General features: G+C 43.1%; 1 protein-coding gene across 1 annotated transcript in view; it reads left to right on the forward strand.

Annotated features, from left to right (window-relative positions):
* The window catches only part of dnah9 (dynein, axonemal, heavy chain 9), a gene marked incomplete at both ends in the record, with an annotated part of 139598 nt that overhangs the window by 89984 nt on the left and 26231 nt on the right, over window positions 1–23383 (forward strand). Inside the window, 11 exons of the mRNA XM_079182856.1 lie at window positions 1252–1440; window positions 2391–2626; window positions 2710–2832; window positions 4192–4396; window positions 9316–9480; window positions 11227–11367; window positions 12437–12607; window positions 12784–12906; window positions 15692–15885; window positions 16810–16958; window positions 19916–20043. Of these exons, the coding sequence (XP_079038982.1) occupies window positions 1252–1440; window positions 2391–2626; window positions 2710–2832; window positions 4192–4396; window positions 9316–9480; window positions 11227–11367; window positions 12437–12607; window positions 12784–12906; window positions 15692–15885; window positions 16810–16958; window positions 19916–20043 (1824 nt within the window). The remainder of the gene's footprint in view (window positions 1–1251; window positions 1441–2390; window positions 2627–2709; window positions 2833–4191; window positions 4397–9315; window positions 9481–11226; window positions 11368–12436; window positions 12608–12783; window positions 12907–15691; window positions 15886–16809; window positions 16959–19915; window positions 20044–23383) is intronic.

The raw sequence follows: 23383 nt of genomic DNA on the forward strand, positions 1-23383 counted from the left end.
AAATGACCGTAATATGTCTGCAGTTGTGACACAATTTACAAACAACTTCTTCATAGAGTCATAACTCACTAAAATCCAAACACACACACATCATTTGCACCTTGCAACAGTCAACTGAACCCACTCTGTGGTGGAGTCCACGGAGGACATGATAGACGTCCAACGACGTGGTCAGAAGGAAAAAGGCACTCTTAATAACTCGAGAACATCTTCTTCATTACCAGAGTAATCTGAGTACAAATAGCAGCTGCTCGCACTCGAAGCAACGATTCGTCAAAAATGTAAACAACAATATCCTTAAAACATGCGGACATGAGACGTCATCAGTCCTCACCATTGTTGTGCACTGCAGGATAAAGCTTGGCAAGTCATTAGCTGGTTTATGTACGTACATGGTTCAATTCTGATGTCGTACATCTCATCAGCTTGACTCATACAAATATAGAGTGTAAATGACAGTCGGAAGCAGTTGAATCTATCGATGTTGAAGCATCACATTATAGATGATTTCTAACAAAGTATAAATGTGAATAGAAAAATTAAAACAAAAAGAAAAAGATTGTAGCTTTCGCATGACACCACGAGTGCACCAACGTGTATTTTTACACACATACACCTAAAAGCTATTTTTTACATCTGCTTGTTAGTGCAGCTGTCTTTTTCTTAGGTGCACAGCACATATGTTTACACACACACACACATATAAATCCCACCGTTAGCTGGCAGGGTGTAAATGTCCTGCTGATAGCAGCTCATCAAAAAGAGGAGTGTTGACACTGTTAGTATGATGATGTACATTATGCAGAAGAAGATTTCAAAAGGCCGACAGGAGACAGGAGCAACAAAAGCATGAGAGGTTGTGCTCTGCTCGTCAGTCACAACTTGCTGAAGAGTACAGTGTCTCTGGGATGTATGCGGAGACGTTACAGTCAGTATCAGAGTTTGGAAGAGACAAGATATTAAGGTGAACTTAATTGATCCCTGAAGGCGAGTTGGATCATTTCTGCAGTAAAGTAGAGGAGAGGGTACACGAGCAGAGAGGTGATAAACAATATGAAAACCTAATAAAAAGGACTTGAAGGGTACAAGATGCTATTGTTCTGGAGATGTCCTGGTGTTTATGAGGCTGAGCATCAACAACGGCAGCTGTAGACAAATTTAGATTACATTTTTCAGGCTGCCTGTGGAGAATATGTTACAGTAATGTAGGGAAATAGATCAATGTGCTCTCGGTCTGTCCCTGTGGTTCAGGTGGGAGGTCTAGCATCAGAGAACGTTCGCTGGGCAGAGGCTGTAGAAAACTTCAAGAAACAGAGGAGGACTCTATGTGGGGACGTCCTCCTCATCACCGCCTTCATCTCCTACCTGGGATACTTCACCAAACGCTACCGGCTCCAGCTCATGGACAACACCTGGAGGCCCTATCTCAGTCAGCTGGAGGTGGGTGGCCTCACTGGTGCATTAAGGGTGGATGGCTGACGTGCTCTCACTCAAAAATGTAACTAGATGTCAGGATTACAGCAGCTATGGAGATACCGCATGGAGCTCTCAAGAACTATCTGTCAGCTCAGGATGCTTGTGGGGATCACTGAGCGGGAAGACAATATTCAAGAAAACACATTTTTAACTTAATGTCTGTGGGTTATTATAACACTGCACTTACTAAAGTAATTACTGAAATCTTGAAACGCACCAACATTGCTAAAAATCTGACTGGGCAACAAGCACAAGCAGTCGGATGATCAGACAGGTTTTAAACAAGCTGACAGACTGTCCGTGTTAACATGCAGCACAGCTTACACTGGGATTCATTCTAACAACGGGGGGCTGGACTTCTAGATGGCACCCAGTCACTCCAAAGGTCACTGCTGGCCAAGCGCATCAGCCGCTGCACATTCTCCTTCTCAACTCACAGACTTTATATTGGGATGATGTCACATTTTAATATGAGAAAGTTTTACAAATATAATGCTTTTATGGATTACATTTTTTTTTTTACAAAGACATATAATTGACCTTATTTGAAGTTTGAGGCGTCCTGTCAACAGTTTTCAAGGCATCTCTTTTAAAATGGTGATCTATGGTGAGAATACTGTCTTCATACATCTGTGAGCTTACATCCCCATGATGTAGTTCTGCAGCTTTACGACCTGTCTGTGATTGGTCAACAGGAGCTGCTTATGTTTTCTCCTGCTGATGGAAATCAGATGCGGAACAATATATCCAAACCCACATATAAAATCACCATCTTAACACAATACTTTTTAGATCTGTAACAAAAAAAAGGTCATTAAGAACTTATATGCTATATATTCATTTATGATGATTATTAGTAGTAGTAGTATTAAATGATGCAAACTGAATATGTACTCGTCGCTATCATCTGTAAGGTTCCCATCCCAGTGACCCCTGACCTAGACCCTCTGACCATGCTGACAGACGACGCCGACATCGCGGCGTGGCAGAATGAGGGGCTGCCCGCTGACAGGATGTCCGCTGAAAACGCCACAATTCTCACTTCCTGCCAGCGTTGGCCCCTCATGGTGGACCCCCAGCTCCAAGGCATCAAGTGGATCAAAGCCAAATATGGTGAAAACCTACGTGTCATCCGCATGGGACAGAGAGGGTAAGAGGCATTGCGGTGAGATGTGCTCATGGTCATCTTTGGAAGAAGATCTTGACAGAGGGATTCTGCTGTTTTGTCCTCAGGTACCTGGATGCTGTAGAGAGAGCACTGGCAGCAGGTGATGTGGTTCTGATAGAGAACTTGGAGGAAACATTGGATCCTGTTCTTGGTCCTCTGCTGGGCAGAGAAACCATTAAGAAGGGCAGGTAAAGAAGACTTCAACCTGTTTAAAGCATTGTGAGCCAGGGCTAAGTAAACCTTACCTGCCAACAAGACAATCTCACCTCAAGGTTTCTTTAGTCACTTGTTCTTGATCAGCACATGGAGTTTGAACATTTCTCATGGAAATGTAGATTTACAAATGCATTATTTAAAGACTCCCCTGGAGGTAGCTCTATAGTTAGGAACTCAAGTTTTTAGAGCAGAGCAACTAATGCATGTCTGCATAAACCCTCAACACACTGGATTCAATGTGTATAATATACGTTTTTTCATAATAAACATGTGTTGTAGCAGCACTGTAGCACTGCCGGCCTGTTTGACACATTGTATGGGTTTCATATCGGCCCTTTCTTTGGCAAACATGTCATCTCGTCAGTGTTCCACCTCTGACATGATGGAGTATAAATCAGAGAACTTTCTTACGGTTTTAGTGGGAGTGAAAACACTCTTGTCTTATACTAAGGACTTTCCACTTGTACATACAGTAAGATTGCACTGTCAATAAACAAACAAACATCAATTACTTTATCACCATTAGAGTGAAATGATCACATTGACACAAAACATCAGATGATGACAGCTTCAATTACAAATAGTATAACTATTATCACCCTTCCATAAAGCAACACTGTCATACTGTAGTTGTAACACTTTCAACATCTGTTTGAGATGCAGGTTCTGGACCAACAGCCTTTTTACAATCCGTACTGTAATATACACATATTGTATGTATCAGATAAATACTACTGCAAGCTTTACAAAGTTTTTTGTAGCCAGGATTGGGGTGATGTGATGTCGTCTGTTAAAACCAGTGAGAAGCAGAGCTGCTGTGTTCTGAACTAGTTGGAGGAGAGAGAGAGACTTCTGGTTGATGCCAGAGAGAAGGGAGTTACAGTAGTCCAGTCTTGAAAAGATGAATGCATGAATGACTTTTTCCAGGTCAGAGTGAGAGAGAATTGATTGTTTGATTATGAAAGTTCTGTTAGAAAATGAAGCAATGTCTTTGTGATCTGTATTGAAAGTCTTCAGTAGGAACCAATGAGCTGAGTGTCACAGACAGAATAGGGAAGTCAAAGTATTGACATTAGTTTTGTGTTTTTGTGGGATTTGTTGACAAGGAACATAGAATAACACCAGCATAATAGTTCAATTGATAGTGACCTGACATTCTTAATACAGGAATGAGTTAGACATCAGACCTTGGACTTGCAGTATAAAGCATTGCAGTTATCTATGAATCCCCTTATCTGGTGTCTGCTTTGATAACATCTTCCTATTTTAGAATCTCTACCTCCATTTAGTGGCTCTTAATGATCAGAAGTTTTCTGGCTCTTGTTTACCAGGTACATAAAGATCGGAGACAAGGAGTGCGAGTACAACCCTAATTTCCGTCTCATCCTACACACCAAGCTCGCCAGCCCTCATTACCAGCCGGAGCTGCAGGCCCAGTGCACCTTAATAAATTTCACAGTGACCAGAGACGGTCTGGAGGATCAGCTGCTGGCTGCGGTGGTCAGCATGGAGAGACCTGACCTGGAACAGCTGAAGGTGAGGGAGTCAGAGTATCAGTGGAGGCAGAGAGATACACTACCTGATACAGATATAGAACAACAAAGAGGCATTTTTCATATGATCTCTTTTGATCTGATGTCGCAGGAATGTAAAAGTGAACCTGAGCAGACATGAAAGAAGTATCTGTCACACTCTTTAGGTGCGATCAGAGAACAAACAACCGTTCCACGCTGCACTCTTTTGAGTTCCACTCCTAACATCTCCTCTGTGCAGTTGTAATTAAAAGAAACAGTGAGAGGAGTCCGGGGGCTCCAGCAGCCGGGCGTAGCTCTCTCATTACCCATCTTCAAGTCTACACGTCTGCAAGAAAACATCGTTCGTCTAAAACATCACAAGAGGCTGCAGGTCCGGGCTCTTCGATTCCAAAACAATCAGCTGGTGCCTTTGATTAATGGCAAACTAAGTGGATGTGTGATAATTATGGGGCTTTGGGTCCCTCACTTAGGAAGATTGGGACACTTCAAGGCTATGTGTGCATGTGTGTCTAGCCCTTTTTAACGCAGCGATTCTGCAACACTGCTGCAAAGAGGATCAGCCTTTACGCCTGCTTTGCTATCTTACACTCAACCAAACTATGGCGGCATATGTGTGTGATTTTAGATGGCATGCTGGTATTCCTGCAGCAAAAGAAGTGTGATGTGTAACGCGACAGTGTTGATGTCTAGTGTGTATATGTGTGTAGTCCTGCCGTTGTGTAGAGCCGGGTTGTGAGGACGCAGAGGGCGATGCCAGCTATAACCGCCTCGACATGGACGAAAATAACGATGTCATCACAAAACTTGCAGGATATGTCCACTAGAGTACCTGAAACATGAAAAATGAAAGTTTAATTCACCTCTAGGGGGCACTACAAATCCCCCCAAAAATAAGTTTATGGCATAACACAAATCAGACTATTAATCAGAAACTCACAGGATATGTTTCATAACAATGTTGAACCAAATTGCTCAAAGTTATTGGTTTCATACATCTTTTTGGCTCAATTCTGACCTTAAATCAATGACAGTTTGTCCAAACATCACCAAAATTGGTCGACATTTTGAATTAAGCTGGTGAAACATTTCCCCAAGAAATACGAATGGCGGGACTTTATGTGTGCAATTACTCCTCACTCAGTTTAGGCTGAAGTGAAACCCTGAGCGGCTTTCTATATATATATATATTAATCTTTATCTCGGTCTCTTTAGCTGCTACATGTTCCACCATTCACGATCTAGTCTCTATGTCTGTATGCAGTTTGCTGCTAGGCATTGTAGAGTTGGTTCATCTGAGTTTCTTAACTGAAAAACAATGTTGTTGAGAGCGCTGAGACTGAAACAAAACCGCTAAAGTACTGAGAAGACTGCTGAGTCAGGTGAAAAAATTTAGTTCTTTAATAATTTTTTGATTAAACAATCTGAGCAGCTTTAAACTGTTGGTCAGAAATCTACTGGATTGCTTTCCAACACAGTCTTTTTTTAGCATAGACAAAGGTAAAGCCTGCTCAGACAGAGGGCATTATGGGAAACACTACTGACTCACTATAACTCAGCTTGTTAAGGCACAAAACATGGCCATCACTTCTCTCACTGCCTTACACATTCATTTGGTCAAACACAGATCCTGTTGTTACAAACTCATCACTTACTGTGCAAGACTCACCCAACAAAGAAAATCCCAAAGTCTACATCATCTGGTTACTTTGAAGTATCAACATCTTAGATAATGATTGACAATATCAAAAGATAAAGTATGAGCTTTTGAAACACGAACAATTCCCCATTATGTCACAGTCACCCTGCATACGGTTCCTGTGGCACTCTTCCATTCATCATCAAGCTCCAGGACTGTGTAATTGTGTCTTGATGCTGTCCTCAAAGGAGTTTCATCTTCTTATTTTACACGTCCACAATCAAAGGAGAGGCAGAAGGGAGGCTCTTTGAGGTGTATTTCCCTTTTTAATGTAAATGGCTGTCTTTGTTGTGAGGACCCTCGACTGTGAGGAGGAGCTGTTGTTTCACTCTGTTGATGACCGGTCACCAACTATAGCTGCAAGCTGTCATTGCTGGTCAGTTTATGGCCAGTACACTGTGGACAGTACAGCAGACTGTCGAGCAGTAATGAGTAGTAGATAGTTAGGAGAACCACAGTATGGTGTGAATGTGAATGTAATTATGTGAAAATTCACTTGGATCAAAGCTCCAGCGTCTAATGATGCCTCGCGCTCGTCTCGTCGACAATCTGTGCTTTTCATGTCAGCTGTTTGAAATGGATTAGCCGGTGGTGCTACTGTACCACAGCAATTAGCCAACACATTGACACACTTCCACTGTTCCTTAAATGCGTCTCCTGTTAGTCGAGGGGAAAATCAGAAATCCCTCTCTGCTCAGAACTGTTGTAGCTGATGGCGGTGTCTCAGAGAGATCATAGTGGAGGATAATGTGGGCATTCTGTTAACGGGTCAGGCAGATTTACTCTCACACAATGTTATTTGCATTTTGATGGTTTTCTGGAGTTGTCCTTGTTTGCACCTGGCCTCTGTAGGCACTGCTTTATTCAGACCTGTAGGCTTTCATCCATGAAAAAATCAGCATTATTAATAAATGGAGAGCAGGAGTTATTTTAAGCATTATGTCCCCTCAGCAAAAAGTGAAATGTGATTTAGGGAAGCTTGTTTGATTAGCATTTCACCGATCTGGAGGAGAAAAAAAACAAGACCTGGACCTCACTTATCATTTGAATTAACACTGAAAGTTAAAGGGGGGTGGTGGGGGGGTTTGCTGTGTTCACTCTAAGCACCTTTCTATGAAAACATGGCCTGTAGAATGGAGTGCTGAATGGCTCTTTGTTGCCAGTAAACAACCCACACTGATAAGATCAGCAGACTGATAGCGGAGTGTAAATTGGCTGTACCTGTTTATATCCTCAGTGACTCGCTGCCATTCTACCTTTAATGAGGTTAGTGTTGCTACTCAGCCGTAAGATGACGGCGGGGTGAAAGAGCTCTCGTTTAAGCCAAACCCGGGCTCCTCCTTGGAGAGAGCACAGGGGGATCAGTCCTCAACCTTTTAGCACAATAACGTCCTGCTCGGGTCCTCCCTGTGCACATATGAGTGTGCATGTGTAGATCCTTGTGTGTCTTCTTTGCTTACCCGACCTTCCGTGTTAATGAGAACTAAAATGCTCCACTTCACAAATTACCCTAACAGGACTGCTCTATGGAACTCTAATCATTTGCCTGAAAAAATGATAGATGTAATATCTCATTTTAAATCCCAATTAGAGTGTTCTGCTGACTGGTTAATTGTTTGTTTTTCCCAAGCAAGGGTAATTACAAGTACAATGTGCCAGAGGAAAGCTAATCGTTAAAAACAAACTCATTACTGGGTCCAGTTGGGAATGTTCTAGGGTGGATAGCTTTCCCCCTCAGGACCACTGAGTGTGGGCAAGTAGAAGGTCACAGTTGACTCACACAGGCAAATGTCCCCGTTTAATGTGCACCATTCTGTGATTCTTCTCTCTGCTCGATGACGCATGTCAGGTCTTTCCTCAAAAAGCCACAAATTTCAGCAGTTTTGGCACAGGAGAACTTTTCATCCACAGAGTGGGTAATAACGTGAAAGGCAGAGGCTCAATTGGTTTTAACAATGGTGTAAAATACTTCTCAAAACCACAGTGGGAAATACTATCATAAAGAGCAATTAAGCAGTGTGATCTCCTCAGCTATCTGCTTCCCTGGTGCGATCTGAGCTAAGTATGTCTTTTGTCATAGGAGCATTATGCCACAGGGAGGAGGACCAGCTCCCCCCCCCCCCCCCAGCACCGCCAGAAACGTATTAGCACCGTCTGTCGGGGATCATGCCAGTCAAAAACCCTCCGCTGTCATGAGTCACCGACAACATTAGCTCTCACAACAGCCCACCCTCCCGTAATTACAACAATTCAAAGGTCACAGAGTATTAAGGGAAACTTCAATAAAGCAGAGTCAATATCGAGCAGCAACAAGGAGCTGCAACAGACTAATGAAGGACAAAGCAGGGTGACGCCATAAAGAGAAGGAACCGTCCACTTTGTTCTCCCGACGCTTCTCCAACGGCAGGCTTTGAAAAAGTGAAAGTTTCTGTCAGGCACTTCTGTTTTTTCAGCCAGAACAAAGACAGAAAAAGTGTTTGAGGTGGTTTTATTAGAGGACGGGGTGCACTAATCCATACGGTGAGGCGTCAGATAGGCCCATCATGAATCAGTTGTGTGTGTATGGCTGAATGTTCTGCTGGGGTTTGAATTGGTTCATAATTGAATACCTGATATTTCGTAGCAGTTGATTCATAAAGATGATGAGTGTGCGCCTGCGCATGGAGCGACTGTTGCCAAGTGGAGAGCAGGGCTGTCCTTCAATCAGAGGATCGGCGGTTCGATCCCCGGCTCCGCTAATCGCATGTCGACGTGTATTTGAGCAAGACACTTAACCCCAAACTGCTCCCGTAGCTGCTTACAGTGTGATAGAATCTGAATTGTAAGTCGCTCTGGATAAAAGCTAACTGACTGTAATGTAAATGTGTGTGTGGTTCACCATCAAAGCTGCTTCCCCTCTTGCTGGATCGACGGTCTCATCACATCCAGGGTTAGGATGCCCGGCAAAGGTTTGATGTTGGCAACCAGACGGAACTGGCTAATCCCGCCCAGAGCGCTCCCTTCATGGGTCCGGATAGCCAATGCAGAGCATATTGATTCATTCTGCCTTTGAGGCGCCCTTCAGCATTCACGTCCCCGTATTGACCCACACCTTTAACATCTCCCACCGCCTCCGATTATGATGAGGAGGCCAGAAAAGGAACCTGACAAGCGTATATCTGAGAAACCCTCTGACATGTGCATTCAGTCAAGTTACAGTTTGTGTGTCTTTCTGTGTTTCTTAGTCAGACCTGACGAAGCAGCAGAATGGTTTCAAGATCACTCTGAAGACGCTGGAGGACAACCTGCTGTCCCGATTGTCCTCCGCTTCAGGAAACTTCCTGGGGGACACAGAGGTGGTGGAAAACCTGGAGACGACCAAACGCACTGCAGCTGAGATCGAAGAGAAGGTCCTTTTTTAAAATCTTTACTATACTCCTATTAACTCTTTAGATTACAGCCCTCAGATATCAATCAAAGCACCTATACATGAACAAATATTAGTACAGGGGCATGTCAGAATGCTTTAGGGAGTAACAGTCACGGGGCATGGTGGAGGACTCAGACGCAGACCAGGCAGAGTAGCTTGCAACATATATTTAATTATACAATCTCAAATACAGGACACTCACAGGACGCAGCAGGGGATCCACGGACGAGACAAGGGACAAGGGGAAAAATCCAGCAGAACTGAAACAGGGCGGGCGGGCGGGCGGGCGGGTAGACATGACAAGGATCTGGCAGTGAGTGAGTGTGTGAAAGGGGTCTAAATAGTGACTAGAACAGGTGAGGGGAGTTGTGCTAATGAGGAGGGAGTGCTTGATTAGCTGATCAGGGGCAGGTGAAGAGTGGCTGACAGGTAGAGTGAGCGTGTGGCGCTACACACAGACACAGAACACAGAGGCAAAGCCTAATCGTGACAGTAACATCTTTGTGTTTAGGAGGGATTTAGAAATACATTTAGCGGTGCTTTGTTCAGAGTTTTTTTTACTGTACTTACAGTGCAGGTTGTCTTGATCTTAATTAAAACTGTTCTAATGGGCCAATTCCTGAACACACAAAATATCAGTCCTGAAACTCTACCACTCCTTTTCACTCAGATGTACATGCATGGCAGAGATTTGCTAGCCAAGGCCATGGATGTTTAAAGAGACCTGGATCTTGCAGTGATCTTCCACATTGTGTGGCCCATAGAGTACGCGTACTCCTTTAGCCCCGCCTCCCAGCCTTGTTCTTCACATGAACGGAGGAAAATAGCTTTCAGCTATTCAGCTGTTAGTGCTTTTTACAACTTTTAGAACCTAATGATTTAATAAAGTCTATTTAAGTTTTCATATTGGGAAGTGAATTTACCTTAAAACAAACAATGAGTTGCAGACGTCTCTTTCCTAACGTAAGTCTATGGGAACATGTTTTTTGGGGCCAATGACAATCAAAGCATCCTAATACCCACAAGGCAACAGGTCATTGAGGCTCTCCCTGATCTACCATATACCATGCCATTATTATAAGGTATTTTGAGTGGTATTGATATTATTTACTATATTTCATTTGCTATTGTATTTTCCCATTCGTCATGTTCTATATTAATGTTTGTAATCGTTATTGTGACTCAGTTAAAGTGTCACACATACAGTAGTTTTTCAGAGGTATGGTCAGGAGTCAGGAGGCTGGTCTCCTGTTATGTATTATGTCAATTATTTTGAGGTTCTTTCTAAAGGCAGATGTGTTAACCCCTTATCCTCTGCACCTATTCCCTTCATCCTACTTGCAGGTAGCCAGTAGGTCTTTTTTGGTAAATCATATGTACAAAATATTTAGACTGTAATCCTTTCCCCCTCCCTGATTCCTGATACGTGTGATGAAGTAGCGTACGATCCTGTGAGACTGGGCATTCTGTCAATGAGGAGATCATTCTTATTCTCATTTTGTCTGGTAAAACAAACGGCACATAATTGACGTGTTCCACGCAGTGTGAGAGCATTTTGGCTGGAACCGTGAAATTGGAATAGCTCTGCTCTTCACTGAGGGTGTTCTTTTGAATGATTTCTTCTTCAGCTGATTGATGAACCCTGAGTGTATGCATATCTGTGCAGATGTATGCTTGTGTCAGTGTGAGTGTCATTCTGTTTGTGTGTGCCCTGTCTTTACTGTAGGTAAAAGAAGCTAAGGTGACAGAGGCCAAAATCAATGAGGCTCGGGAGCACTACCGACCAGCAGCAGCACGGGCTTCCTTATTGTACTTCATAATGAACGACCTCAATAAAATCCACCCCATGTACCAGTTCTCTCTCAAGGTAGCTTGTCTATTGACATGCCGTGTTTCCTCCCGTCTCCCGGGCCCCCACTGAGACCCCTTTTTACACTCACGTCTCTGTTCCTCCTCTCCTTCTTCCATTTGCTCGCTGTGTTTTATGCTCTTTGCTCTGCTTTTATTGTGTTTGTGGCTCCCTAATGTGGTTATGTAGAGCGTAATGTCCTCCATATTGTCAGCCAGCGAGCGCTGAGAGGAGGCTGCTTGAGATATGGTTCGCAATCACTCCCGGCTCCGCAGGTAGCTGCCCTGGCCCAAGATATTTCCCGACATTATCAAATGAAAACACATTCAGAATATATATATATGTATGTATGTATGTATACCTTTGACCTTGAGAATGAAATGAAGCACATAATAATGATGTGTTCTTCACACAGTGTTGGAGCAAAGTTTGACAGAAATGACACCAGAATAGAAGATCAATTAATATTAGGATGCAGTTACATTTTCAGCATATATTCAAATAAGACAATTTCATGTTTTTTTTTTAAAATGTCTTTCTGGTCAGATTTCATTCTTTTCTTTTTAAAACAAGGTTTGATCTTCAAAATAATCAAAGGGGTTATGAAAAGGAAGTGTGTTGTCTCATAACCAAGGTCAATGTGGTATATTATAAGCAGGTTAAGTGTCAATCCTGTATGCACAACCTGCTGACACAGAGGGAGAAGCTCTCAGCAGGGCGCTCTGCGACGGGGCCCAAGACACTGCTCATGTTTAGGGCCCAGGACTCTGTGCTACACCCTTGTTTAAATGCAACAATCTCAGAGCAGAAGAACACGTTCATGGAGACTTGCTTTACAGTGAAGGGCTTTCTATAAGTAGCATTGATTAGTACATATTTTAACCAAACCACATAATCATGTCATTGGTTCATTACATGATGGTATCTGATTCGTTATTAAAGGCCAATAAGAGCCGGTTATTGATGAATATTGTTCGATCGTAGGTTTGTAGTGAGTGTTTATTCAACAACATTGTTTCATGGTAACACTTTGGTATCAGATACTGAGCCAGTTTTGAGTGTTTGGACCCGCTCTTCTGGTCCCCAGGCGTTCAGTGTGGTCTTCCAGAAAGCGGTTCTGAAGGCCGAGCCGGACGAGGCTCTTAAGCAGCGGGTGTCCAACCTAATTGACAGCATCACTTCCTCGGTCTTCCAGTACACCACCAGAGGCCTGTTTGAATGTGACAAGCTCACGTACATCGCTCAGCTTGCCTTCCAGGTAGGGAGGGAGGCCGCTTTCATCTTCTGCATGGTTTGTTTTGAGAACAAGCTTGCCACTGAATCAGGTGCTCCTGAGACCACCAGCCCTGTTTGGATCTAATCAAGTGGAAAGGAAATGCTGTTTGTGCTGAAAATACAACAATTCAAAGTCATTCCTGCTTGTCGTGTCTCCAGATCCTACTGATGAATAAAGAAATAAATCCTGCAGAGCTGGACTTCCTCCTGAGATACCCAGTCCAACCAGGTGTAATGTCACCAGTGGATTTCTTATCCAACCACTCCTGGGGAGGGATCAAGGTACAGAGAGAGGCAGAGATTCTTACCACTACTGAAGTGTATTGATGTGAAATTGAAAGGGGAACCAGCAGACAGTGTTCATCCTGTTAGCTATTTAGTCTTAGTGTCAAATGTCCTTGTTAGTTTTTATCATATTTAGTCACATCTTGTTTTCTTTAGTTGCGCTTTAGATAGGGATGGATCAATTGTGAAATTCAGGACCAAGAACATTTTTTTTAAACAATTTGGTTATTTATTCCCATTTTGTGCAATGGGAACAAAGACACCTTTATTGTACAGAAGAAAATAACAATAGCATTCAGCATTTTGTCACACTGTCTTTGCATGAGCACAAATGATATCATACACATTTGAAAAGCCTCTTTAGCTGCTATACAACTGCCTATAATATATGTGCTCACCCAGTATGGGGGATGGACTGCTGCATTGGCTGCACAGCATGGAGGATGTTCCCACTGTCACACACTGGTGCTGTGTCTCCCTCCTTGGACTGACACATCACTGCAGTGATTGTTCTAAAGAAATCTAAAGAGTCTTTGTTTTACTGCCACATTTTTCGATGAACATGATAATGTTTTTGTTGCTGATCTTTAACTGTAATACACACAGACAACTTTTTCTTTCACTTTAATTCGTGAGGGAACCACACGTGTACGCGGAACCAGTCTCCCTCTTCCGTCACGCCATAGTCGTGAATACTGTTGTCTGAGACCTGCCGTGAATAACCAACATTACAGCGACACATCACATAAACATCATCTTATTTGTTGAGGTCAATGGTAGTCAACAGGACAAATATCAGGCGAGAATGATGTCCTAATTTAAGTTGACTAAAACTCTGGGAATTTTAGTCTCACTCAAAGAACACCCAAACTATTTTAGTTTAGTTCTAGTTCACATTATATTGTGCATTTCAGTCAATCTAGTCTAAATAAAATGTCACCATCAAGAAAAACGCAAACATTCATCGTTTCAACCAGACAATAGTAAATGGACTTGGAATGTAAAGCGCTTTTCTAGTCTTTCAACCACTCAAAGCGCTTTTACACCACATGTCATCCACTCATCATCAACTCGTTCTACCACTGAGCCACAGTCACCCTCAATGATTCAATAAATCCTAAAAATGATCAATACATCAATCGATAATGAAATATATTGTTAATCGCTCTGTAACATGTGCCCAGCAGTCAGAGAGTCAGTAATTCCCAATGTGAGACACAAAACAAATGCTATGAAAGACGTGCGTAACCCTGGCTCTCTGAATGAGTGTCTCACCAGACCACCCTCCCTGCTCATTGGTAGCGAGGACAAGGCGAGTGTTTTTTGAATGAGTGGCAGTGTAGTGTCAATGGACAGTTTAGCTAGATTCCGGAAAGACAGTTAGTTCTAGAGAGAAAGTTTGGGACTTCTGCTCGTAGCGAGAAGAGGTTTTTGGATAACTGGCAGCGTAGTGTCAAGCCCTTTATAGAGGGAGGGTCTCCACCCTCCTCGACACTGATGCTCTTGGAATGAGATAGGAGCTTCGGATGAGGTCACACCGTAGGCGTTCCCAATGTGAGACACTTAATCGTTCTACTCAGAGAACCAGGGTTACACAAGCAACCTAAGGTTTTCTGCTTCACACATATCTCCACTGTGTCAGCATGTGATTCTCTGAGCTCGGCTTTGCTCCGTGACCCCGTGCCTTTTAACATTGAAAGGGCACCAGAAGAACTCTGCATAACAGTATTTCATCTTAAAGAACAGACGTCTGGCTGTGGAGCACTGTGGACGTCAAGCAGCAGAGGTTCCTTCTCTTGTCAGATCAGTTTAGCGGATAACTAAACCCTAACGGCAGCATGGTTTTTTTAGTTGCCCATGCTCATGAATTTTTCAGTCCGTACAGCCTAGAATATTAACTTAACCTAAACCCCTCTGAGGGTTTGGAGACGGCTTTCTCCAACTGCACTCAACCCACTGTGGATGTTTAAGGCCCTGCTAATCAAATTCTGTCACCTGATTTCCTTATCGCAATTGGAAACATAATCAGTTGGAAAGCTTTAAAGGCAGGTCAGATCCTGATTGTTTGGCCCTCTTGATAGTAGCAGAGCATGAATCCCATGAGACCCAGTGTATTCTCCTCTCACTGGGGCTCAGAGGTTGCCAACCTCCTGTGGTAATTACACAAACTGAGTTGAAGTGATGGACTGTGTGCTGAGCCACTTCGTTTCACTCTAACTCATCACCTCATGCCCAGTGGTGAGCATTTGCGGAAAAGCAGATGTTATGGATTCCAGGACTACTTGTACTCTGTGTTGGAGGGTTTCAGGACCCTGCTCCTAGTATATACAGTACAGACAGACAGTGTGCACACACAGTGTGTGCGTGTGTGTGTGTGTGTCTATACTTGTCAGTGTGTGCACCTGCTGGAGGCTGCACTGCGTGAGTCTGCTGTTCTCCACAGATGAGATAAGGTGTCTGTCAGCTCGGGCATCACAATCAAGCTCCTGGTTCTGCTTATTCAGCCCCCCCCCCCGCCGCCCCCCCGCCCCGTTATGAAAGGGATCGTGTTTACTCAGCATTTCCGTTTGAATAAATATTATTTATATTGGCGTAAGGAAAGACAATAATTCCTTTTTGTCTTTCTACAGAGTTTTGCAAACAAAGTTTGTCATTTTGCTGTGTATTGTGAAACATTACTGAAGTGGTCAAACTATTAAATGTGCCTCACTGATCACAGAGTAGCAGCACTTTTAAAAATGCAGATGTTTTTCTGAATCACCTTTCTTTCCCCAACCACCAGTCCATGTGCTCCATGGAAGAGTTCAGGAACCTGGACCGAGACATTGAGGGCTCAGCCAAACGCTGGAAGAAGTTTGTGGAGTCTGAGTGTCCAGAAAAAGAGAAATTTCCACAGGAATGGAAGAACAAAACCTCTCTCCAGAGACTGTGCATGATGAGGGCCCTGAGGCCTGACCGCATGACGTACGCTGTCAGGTGAGAGGTGGAGGCATAGCTCGCTCTGTGACCTGTGAAAGGACCTGTGCTGCTTGGTGAAAGGGTAAAGGTTAAACATCTTAACCTTTGGCTTATAGTTTGCGTTGACAGGCCACCTGTGCTCACTGCTGCTACTGTATGTTTGTCCGTTGCTTAGTAAAGCTAAATTACACCGCTCTAAAAATCACAATTGATGAGCCTCATCATTAGCCCTCAGCCTCGTCATCATCCCAAACTTACATCCCATGTTCACCTGGTGTTAACATGCAATCTCTACTTTGATATCTTATTCGATTATGGAACCAAAAGAGATTAATAAAGCAACGGGAGCAATACGTATATTTGACTTCATACTTTTAACTGTTGGAGAACTAATATTGAAGTAACTTCCATGTTTATGGAATAGCTGATAAAATAACTATGTGTAACCCACAGAGAGTAATCACCATGCTCTACATCTTCCTCAGCTCTTCAGAGCTTTTGGAATCTTTCAGCACATTGTTTGGGTTTTATGACTCCCAACTTTACCGTTTTGGTTGACTCTCATTAGCCCTGAACAGACCCACGACAGGAAGCTGTTCAACTAAAACGCTCTGATGAACCCTCTGCACACTACCTGCTCAGCACCAAACAACAGATTACATTCGAGGCTAGCTGTTGAACATAGTGGACTGCTGGAAATGAACTAGTTTATACAAATGGATTTACAGGCAGATGCAGCAGTAACAACAGTAAGAAAGCCATAATGTTGTAAAGGCTTAAGGATTTATTCCAGAAACACAGTCGTGATAAGAGTTCATATTTAGTTCTGTAAGCAGCTGTCTATCTAATGCACTACAGAAGACTCACACTCTTCAACTCATTCAGCTTGTCAGTCAAAGCTAATAAAGTGTTGAGGAGAACTGAGTCCTATTCTCCCCGCAGAGACTTTGTAGAGGAGAAACTGGGAAGCAAGTACGTGATTGGCAGATCACTAGACTTTGCAGTCTCCTTTGAAGAGTCGGGTCCAGCCACACCCATGTTCTTCATCCTCTCTCCTGGAGTTGACCCTTTGAAGGATGTGGAGAAACATGGTAATGCTCTCGCTTGTTTTATGTTTAATAAGCCGTCAAATTCAGCTTCTGGACTTACATATTGCCAATTTATCTGTATTTTCTTCATGTCTTGGGAACATGCAGGCTTTTCGTGGAATAGCCTATTGAAGTGAAGTGAAGTGAAAGCATACCTGCATGCATGATTTCCTACTGCAGTGGATTATCAGTCAGAACAGCAGTCATCTGTTGTGTCTCTTCTGTGATAGCCATCACTGCCAATGCACAACAGGCTCTGGGCAGATTGAAGGGATTATACTAAAGGTCACAACTATATGAGACGACACCACTGGTGTATTAGGGGCAGCAGAAAATAAATGTCGTTGGTTTTAGAGTTACTTTACGTGTATGAAGCAGCAGGACACGCTGTTTTGATTTTTGACCACAAATATGTCAAAAGTTGAAGCTTTTTTCCTGACCTGGAACGGGGCTCCATTACCGCCTGACACTTCTGAATCTGCTGCCAAATAATTCAGTCAGTGGGTATTTGAAGTCAGCTCCATGAAATGTTCAGATGGAAGGGATTATATCAGTTTACTGGAACAAAGAGATTTCAACTGTTTCTACTATAAGGGAGTCCCCATACATTTTCAAATTTCAGTATTTTTGCATTTGTTATTAATTCACGGGTTCAGTCTGGATTGACTTTCTTGGGTTTCTGCTTAATAGTCCCGTTTAACCAAATTAATCCATACCACATATTCATGTCAGCATGACTGTCAAATGCAGTCATTGCAAATTTGAGATACCGCAAGTTTACACAGACTTGGATCTCAGGCAGCAGGTGGTTAAATGAGCCATAGCCAGACCTTTGGCCCAAGTGAAATCTACCATCCTCTCCTAATGGGATAAGAGCGAGCAGTCCTACTGGAACTGCCTGTAAGGGGTGTGATTATGGATTATGAACACTCTCACTTTAAGCGGAGTCAATCACATCAAAGCTAAAAGTAACCAATCAGTGCTGCATGCGCAGCGATGATGAGTAGCAGCAGCCTCACTACACTGAACCACAAAGAGGGGCTTTTCCATTATAGCTGTGACTATTGGGTTTCTCATTGGTATTGGGCTACAGTTGGATTTTCATTAGATAGATGATGTGGTTTTGTATGCTCTGCAGGGGACCACTATCCCTGAGGCCAAACCTCCCGAACTACCAGGTTCCAGGTTGGACGTTTAATGAAAAAGTCCAAAAGAATTGTATTGTTTGACTTAAATCTCAAGTCATTGACCATCTGCTGTTTATGATGATAAACGCAGACTGTGACTTTTAGAGAAATGTTCTTATGTAATGTCTTACTGAGAATTAGATGAGAAGATGATTATCACTGTCATCTCTGTGTGTTTAATACAGCTGTAGCAGGTAGCTTGGTCTCTTTTTCTCCTCAGAATGTACTAACCGAAGTGATTGCATCACAACTAATGTCACCATGATATTATGCTGATGTTTTGAACTGTTTTCAGTTCAGTAGTAAATTCAGTATGTTGCTGGTTTGATGAGGTAGGGGTTAACAGCTACAGAGCTAGCTCATAATGATCCCGTATGTGGCTTTTATGGTCCTTTACTGGGCTTCTAGTCAGGAAGTAACATAAGATAATAGGGGTGTAAATCACCTTCGATACATTGCTATCACAATAACTAGACCCGCCAGATGGTTTGTAACACAGAACCATCTGATAAGCTGTCATTGGAGACTGTTTGGAAAAGGGCAGGCACTTTCAAAAAATACTTGACTGTGATTGGATGAACCATCTGTCAGTCAAACTCTTACTGAGGCCAGTCGTGAGAAGAGAGAAATCCTTTTTTCCATCTAGAAAAGCTTTAAGTGTCGTTCTCTTCTTTCAATGTAGAACTACTCTCCAGTTCTGAGAACTGATCTACGCTAACGTCTTTAGGAGCCGCCATTATTGTGTAGAACCAACAGTCGCCTCTCCGCGTCGACTCGTAACACCTCGCCCACAGCTGCCAGTAGCTCCGCACAGGACTCTGATTGGTGCGGTCACTGAAGTACTTGGACAGATACGCAATACGTGAAACCTGTCAAGATCTATATCCATGTGATATGTGATCTCGCGAGAATCAAGCTGCTGTGCAAGTTAACTATCATGATACCTTGCCCATGATTAAGTGGGTATCACTATACAGAGATACTTGATACATTGCAAGACAACTATACACGCTACATTACGACGTCTTTGTAACAAAAAGATACAAATGCAAAAAGAAGGAATTATGTATTTATTTACTGCACTGTGGTGCCAGTTTCACAGAAATTGACACCTGAGATGAAACAATATACAACAAAGTGCATAGAAAATAAGCTACGTGCCTCTTGAACATACTCTGACTGACTGCAACCTGTCTACGTCCACATGTGCCATCACTCTAATGTAAAATAACTACAAACTGAACAGTTCTGGAGTTGAAATGTTTAAAGGAAGGGTAACGCTTGCCTCACTAAACTCTTTCTAATCTAATTGAACATCTCCTTCATAAGGTTTTCACATTGAAAGCAACACTGTGCAAGGCTGCCTGGTTTAGTGTGGTGTGTGTGGACCAAGAGTTGGACTCACCTCGATTCAAGAGGCTCTAGGCTTGGAGTAGCCACTCAGCCTCTGTGCTAAAGATGCTTTCGTAGCTAACTAGTTTATTTTCATCCATTCCAACACGGCCGTTAGGTGCACCTACACTTTTTATTCAAATAATGATATTTGTAGCCAGTGTATCGATCACGGATTGCAAGTGGATTTCATTATATTGCCGTCTCGATATTTTGTTCCACCCCGATATTTCATGTTAGTGCTGCTAACAAAATAATTACATTGATCTTCTCATCTTATTCTCATCGCTCATGTTCTAAAATGTCAGACCACAATTTGAAGACTATGAGTTCAACAATGCGTATTTTAGTTTGAAATGTTACTTTTGTGTTTTCTTTCAGGGAAGAAGCTGGGTTTCACATTTGACAACAAGAACTTCCACAATGTTTCTTTGGGCCAGGGTCAGGAGGTTATAGCAGAACAAGCCCTCCATTTGGCAGCTAGAAACGGCCACTGGGTGATATTACAGGTACAGTATAACCATACACATACACCATACAAACACAGAAATAGCTCACATGAAGTATAATGCACAATAAATACCGCTGTGTATTTTACTCTCCTCACATAAATCCATTCACAAAGAGCCCTAACACTACCTAATTTGTTTTCAGGAGAACATTCATATTGAATAGATCCAATTATAGTTATTTGAACACTAACACGAATGTGTGATGTGTATGATTGTTAAACATTCTGGCTCTCACTGAATTGTCCATTCAGTGTCCATTGTCCCATACACCACGGACAAAAGGTGCCAATTTTTTAAATATGGTAAGGTTGCAATAGAAATGTGTTGTACAGACATTGACACAAAAACCCCACAGTTAGCAGAATGAATACAGGGTTCATTTTGTGTCGAGGATTTTCTCTGGTTTTAGATGGCATTTGTTTCATCTGATCATGTTGTGAATGCGGTATATAATCGTTGTTTTTCATGGCACACTCCATGGGATGATTACTTGCCTCCCAGGTTCGTCTGCATGGAAAAGTGAATTTAATTTTCTGTGGAAATGTCCTAGCTGAAAGGGCATTATACAGTACAATATCTACGTGGTGTCTGTTCTCCTCTTATCTGGAGGGCAAGGCCAGCGTTTGCATTTTAAGTGAAAACCTTGGTGGAATTCTAATGGGATGTATCGACAGATATGAACCGCACACCGGGCACTGCGGGACACCCTTTTCATCTAATTCCCACAGCTGGTAGAAATTCCCCCCCAAAAAACGATTGGGATGCCATCACTCTGCTCCAGATCCAGGAAAGCAAAGACAAGCAGTTGCTTAATTACCTTTGCATAGGAATCTCAATCGATAGGCTTAAAAAGGCCTTGTCCCCCTGGCAACCAACCTCCCACTCGCTCTATCATCAGCTGTCTGTTTGTCTGCCCGCTGAGAGCCACCCCCGTGGTACTGGCCAGGGAGGGAGAGGAAAACGGGGGGAGGGGAGGTGTCATATTCTGGTGTCTCTCCTGTTTTTACCAACAGTATCTCCGTCTCATATAATGCTCTATCTACTGGCTTCTATTCCTCTTCCCACCCTCTCATTCCGACATAACTTTCATACTTAAGTCTCAGTTCTTCATACCACATTGTCACGTCCTCCCACCTTTTTCGCTAACCTGCTAGTTCTCCCTCCCCTCCTCACCTTCTCGTTGCAGCTATCCACCTACCAATCCACACACATACACACCCCTCCGCCCTCGTCTCTCAGTCTACCTTTACTCTCCGCTGCCAGGCCCGGCTCCATCAGCGGAGCGCTGGGTCAATAGCAGGTTCCCCCTCACTGACGGGTAATTACACTGCAGAACAGTAGCTCCTGCTCAGATGGGCCTCGGAGACAGAGATGCAGAAACTTTGAAAGCAGCAGCAGCACATTGGGAGGGAGGAGGGGGTGGAGAGGCAATCAATCGGGCAGATTGGAGTTGAATATCCCACATGGGCCAGGCAGTGGGAATCGAGTGGCCTCGACTCACCAGCCTCTTTGCACATTTACTGCTAAATCCTCCCCATTTGTAGCTGCTGGCAGAAAGAAGTGCAAATAGAGAAAGCAGGAGAGACAATGTGACTTTACTTTGGAATGATATCAGGAACTGGGTACGTTGCGGTTATGTGGCAGGTGCTGTAACCGAGGAGCTCCTTTTCCTGTTTTGGGGATTTACCAGCTTAAGACAGCCAATATCTAACACACTGCTTAGCCCACCATTGTTAGTTTACATTCTTGTTCCCAGAAGTACAGTAGCACCTCCTTCCCGATGACATCATGATTGGTCAGGGAACACCATGTAGAATGTCATGTCTCTGAGTCACGGCAAAAATCTATTCCTCTTGTATTGCCTGATGCTGTGACTATTTTACCAGACAAAACAGTCGTGTAGTCTGAACCCGGCAGAGGGAAGAACTAGTTATCTTTGCTATTCTTTTGAAACCTGCATTTTTTTAGATTTTACATCTATGGCTCAGCGGTAGAGCGGTCGTCCTTCAATCAGAGGATCGACGGTTCAATCTCCGGCTCCGCTACTCCATGTTGATGTGTCCTTGGGTGTGCCTATGGTGTATGAATGTGGTATGAATGATTAGTTAGATTCCTGATGAGCAGGTGGCACCTTGCATGGTGGCCCATGCCATCAGTGTATGAATGGGTGTGAATGGGTGAATGATGACATGTCGTGTTATAACACTTTGAGTGGTCAGAAGCTATGCAAGTACAAGTCCATTTACCATTTACTTATTGATGACCCCTTCTTATACCACGGGGATGGCAAGGATGACATTGAACAACACTAAAAGTGTGTGGTGGTGTCTGTATCTGCAGAGACCCTGCCTTCTGCTTGTATTTTCTTATTCTACTGATTGCAGGTGATTTTCTGGCCATTAACCCCTAAAACGTAAGCACACATCCAAGAGAAAGCAACAAAAATAGAAGATAGTACCAAAAAAATGCAAATATAGCTATAGGCGAAAGGCCAAGCGGACAAAGTTTGTTCTAAAATGAGACTAAATCTGGTGTTGGCTCTCACTTTTGCTCCGCTCTGGCAACCATGGTGGGGGGGGTGTGCTTCTTGAGCTGGGGACAAGTTTGAATATTGTGTTTACAAACCACAGCAGAACAAAACGTACTCATTCTGCCTTTAAGAAATGAGCGTGAAGTAAATTGTCTTGAGGAGAATGAGTAAATCCTATTAAAATTTGATAGTCTTTATAATGGAGTTGAAATGGGAGACGCCGCTGGTTCCAGAATTATTTTTCCACTATTTAAATATATTACTATATAGTTTTCTTCTGCTGGTATCCTCAATGTTCATCAACACAAAAACAGTTATGTTAAGTCAGAGACACATATGTCAAGGAATTGTAAAAATGTATATCCCATAAAAAGGTCAGGATGATGGAGGGAGTTTAGAGGCTCAGTAGAAAATCCAGATGCATGATTTCGAGACAAGCAAGTACTTTAAAAGATCTCCTTCACTTGTGGTCAAAATTCAGACAAACTTTTCTGAAAAGAGGTCAGGCTGGAGTCCAAGGGTCAGGCTAGGATCATGCAAGCTAGGTCAGGCAGACAGGAAAATGGCAAAGAATGAGTGAAAATGAGCCGGTAGATGTACTGCAGGGCTGATGATGGGAACAGGTAAGCAGGTGGGCGGGGACGGTGGGAAAGACAGGAAATGGGTTACAATGACAGGACAGTTGGTATTAGCCAGCCAAAAAAAAACGAGAGCGGACAAGAGAATGAATAGAAGTCGGTTGGAGTTGTGACAGAGAGCTGCAGCAGCAAACAGCATTGGCATGAGTGTCAGCTACCAGCCACACAG

Source organism: Pholis gunnellus, assembly GCF_910591455.1.
Source record: "Pholis gunnellus genome assembly, chromosome: 21".
Classification (NCBI taxonomy): Eukaryota; Metazoa; Chordata; class Actinopteri; order Perciformes; family Pholidae; genus Pholis; species Pholis gunnellus.